This window comes from Loxodonta africana, chromosome 11 (assembly GCF_030014295.1).
Source record: "Loxodonta africana isolate mLoxAfr1 chromosome 11, mLoxAfr1.hap2, whole genome shotgun sequence".
Lineage (NCBI taxonomy): Eukaryota > Metazoa > Chordata > Mammalia > Proboscidea > Elephantidae > Loxodonta > Loxodonta africana.
Genome location: NC_087352.1, coordinates 15,033,465 through 15,036,599, shown reverse-complemented (window position 1 = coordinate 15,036,599; position 3,135 = coordinate 15,033,465). Strand labels below are relative to the sequence as shown.

The following is a 3,135-nucleotide window of genomic DNA, read 5'->3' as shown; positions in this document are numbered from 1 at the left end:
ATTTTACTCAAATTAATTTTTTTGACATATCAAATCTGACATCCCATTAAGCCTAGCACCTCAGGCACCGGCTGAATAACTCTCCCCTTATCCGTTGCTGTCCCTGCTGGCCTGAGAAGCCCCTGAGGGTGGGACCAAGGCTGTCTTGTCACTGGACTTTCCCAGCTCCCAGCACTGGGCAGCCAGGCAGTAAAACCAGTTGCCTTCCAGTGGCTGACTCATGGTGACTCCCCATGGGTGTCAGAATAGAACTGTGCTCCATAAGGTTTTCATAGACTGGACAGATCACCAGGCCTTTCTTCCCAGGTGCCTCTGGGGGGACTCAAACTTCCAACCTCCGTTAGCAGCCAAGTGCGAGCTTTAAACGGTTGCCCCACCCAGGACTGCACAGTAATGAAAGGATTAATTGATCACTCTACCTCCACCAAGGAGCAAACGGCAGGGTGGGGCTGAGAGAGGGAGGGTCCTGCACCTAGAGGGTGGGTTTGGGTGGGCACAGCACGGATAAACCCATTGCCGTTGAGTCGATTTCGACTAATAGCTACCCTATAGGACCGAGTAGAACTGTCCATAGAGTTTCCAAGGAGCGGCTGGTAGATTCGAACTGCCGACCTTTCGGCTAGCAGCTGAGTTCTTAACCACTGCGCAGCAGGGACTCCTCAGCACCGTGGGTGGAATTCAAACCCCCGGGCCGGGCTGTGAACAGAGCCTCACGCACAGAGAAACAGAACAAGAGGGAGGATGCTGAAGCCGCAGTATCTCCCTGGTGAGTCCCAGGTATGGGGACGGGGGCTGTGTGGGGGACCTGGGCCAAAGGGTCGGGGGCAGGTTGCTATTCTGTATGGAGGCTTGGGAGTACCGTCCTAGCCACCACTCCCCCCGCCACCCCTGGACTGAACTTGTCCAGGACGGCTTCCTGTGCTGTACAGTGGGAGGGGAAGGGGCTTAGGGTGTTTGCGAACTGAAATTAAATTGTGCAGGGCGAGTTTAGCAGAGGGCTCGGTACCCAGTGCCCCCAGACTCCCCATCAAGTGTCAGCGTGGCATCAGCTCTTGGATGCGAAGGATGGGGCAGGGGGAGGTCTGAGCTGACGGCTTCACCTCCTGGGTTGCTCTGGGTTGCGGAGCCCACACTGCCCTACCACCCCCGGCTGTGGCCCCTGTAATAATACAGGAGCTGTTATCACGCCCATTTCAAAGTTGTGGACGCTGAGGCTCAGAGAAACTCAGGGCTGGAAGGTGAGAAGCCAGGGCATGGCCCCAGGGCGTCTGGGTCCAGATGGGTGCTTCCGCCTTCTGGGCCCGCGCGCCTGCGGCTCCCCCGGCCCTGGCTCAGAAAGCGGAGATCCCTGGGGGAATTGTCTGACCCGGTTTCCCCGCCTGCAGACTCCGCGACAGCCCAGGACCCCCCGCGGAGGCAGCGCCAGGAGCGCACCGTCTACACCCCGGAGCAGCGACGGGAGCTGCAGGCTCATTTCGAGAAGAACAGATACCCGGACTATGAGGAGCGGAAGGCCCTGGCCGAAAAGCTCCATCTGCGGGAGCACAAAGTGCAGGTCTTACCCCGCGCCATCCCCAAAGTCACAGCGGCAGCCTGTGGGCCCTCCCCAAGCCGGGTGTGGACCCAGGACCCCCAGTCCTACTCGATCCTGTTCCGGGCCAAACCCACTAACACAGCGGAGCCCAGAATGACGCCTTCGGGTTCTCCCTGTACCCAGCCTCTGTCTCACCCTCGGGGACCCTCCACGCAGACCCCTTCCTGGGTTTTTGGGTGCACTTTGCCACCCCATGCCTATCTTCTACCCCCTACGCCTAGGTCCTCTTGACCTGCCTCGCCCCCTCAAAAAAAAAAAAAAAAAGGCACTTTAGTCGATTCTGATTCACCGCAACCCCATGTGTAAGCCATAGGGTTTCGAAGTCTGCGACCCTTAGGAAGCAGATCACTGGCCTTTTCTTCCATGGCGCAGCTGGGTGGGTTTGAACTGCCAACCTTTAGGTTAGCAGCCAAGCGCAAACCAACTGCACCACCCAGGGACTTTCCCTGAACCCCAGGGACCCCCTAATTGGCTCTGGGGCAGTAAAAGAGAGAGGCGTAAAGGCCGCGGTTGGCAGGGAGCAGCCTCCTTCCCAGGCAGATGTGGGTGCATGAGCCCCCGCCCCTCTTTCACGCCTCCTCATTGTCCACTTTGTCCCACAGGTGTGGTTCAAGAACCGCCGGGCCAAATACGCTCGACAGCAGCGACAGCAGCAACTGCAGGGATTACAGGGCCGGGAAGGCCGACGGGCCCGGGACATGTGCCCCCCAGCCTGTGGGCGTCCGGCCTTCTCAGGGGGTCCCGGTGTCTGCACTCCCCCTCCACTCAGCAGTCCCTTGGCCATCTTCCCAGAAGTAGATCCCGTGGGTTCCAGCCCTGGGCAGGCCTGCGGGACCCCTGCACAGGGCGCCCAAAGGGGTGCCCCAGGCCCAGCCCCAGCCTGCGCCCAGGACCCCTGCGCCGCGGGCTTTTCGCCAGACCCCGCTTCCTGCCCTGATTTCACGGGGCTCTTCTCATATCAGGGACCCTTTGGGGAGCCCTCCTTCAACTCCACGATGTCTGAGTACCAAGCAGGCACTGACTTTGTGGACCAGAACCACGCGGACTACACGAACCTACTGAGTTTATAGAGGCAACGGTGACAGCAGCGACCTGCAATCCCACGAGGAGCCAGATGGAGGCGCTTTCCCCAGTGATCTGCACGGAGCCGGGATGAGCGGTGGCGGGTTGTGACTCTCCCACGCGAGAACGCGCCACCGTTGGTTCATCCAAGGGCTGGTATTGGGCGTGTGCTCGTGTTCATTCTGTGGGCATCACAAATTGTGAGCTGTGAATGCCCCAGTCCTTGTCATTCGTGGAATTGAGGCTCAGAGCTGTGCGCAGGCGTAGCTTTAGTAGTTATGGCCCTAGAGCTTTTCCAGGATGGTTGATTCTGGACCAGCGTGTTCTGGCCCACAGTTAGGATTGTGATACTTTTTTATGGCTCCCCATTTGCCCATTTGCCGGCCTGTAACTTCGTGGTGGTTGTAACGTTCATTTCCCTGATGAGGGTAAGGTTGAGGCTTCTAACTTGCTGATCCAGCAGTAGGAACAGTTGTGTG

The 3,135-nt window shown here is 58.8% G+C and overlaps 1 protein-coding gene across 1 annotated transcript; it reads left to right on the top strand.

The window, feature by feature from the left end:
- The first annotated feature begins 741 nt into the window (after nt 1-741).
- LOC135232679 (tetrapeptide repeat homeobox protein 2-like) lies at nt 742-2,664 on the top strand. The gene is made up of 3 exons (XM_064293160.1): nt 742-766; nt 1,386-1,555; nt 2,197-2,664. Exons 1-3 carry the CDS (start codon nt 742-744, stop codon nt 2,662-2,664), a joined length of 663 nt encoding a protein of 220 aa, XP_064149230.1.
- The last annotated feature ends 471 nt before the right edge of the window (nt 2,665-3,135 follow it).

Coding starts and splice junctions, on each gene's coding strand:
- LOC135232679 (XM_064293160.1), top strand. CDS start 742: ATGCTGAAGCCGCAGTATCTCCCTG. Junction 767..1,385: donor GAAGCCGCAGTATCTCCCTG/GTGAGTCCCAGG, acceptor CCCCGCCTGCAG/ACTCCGCGACAGCCCAGGAC. Junction 1,556..2,196: donor TGCGGGAGCACAAAGTGCAG/GTCTTACCCCGC, acceptor TTTGTCCCACAG/GTGTGGTTCAAGAACCGCCG.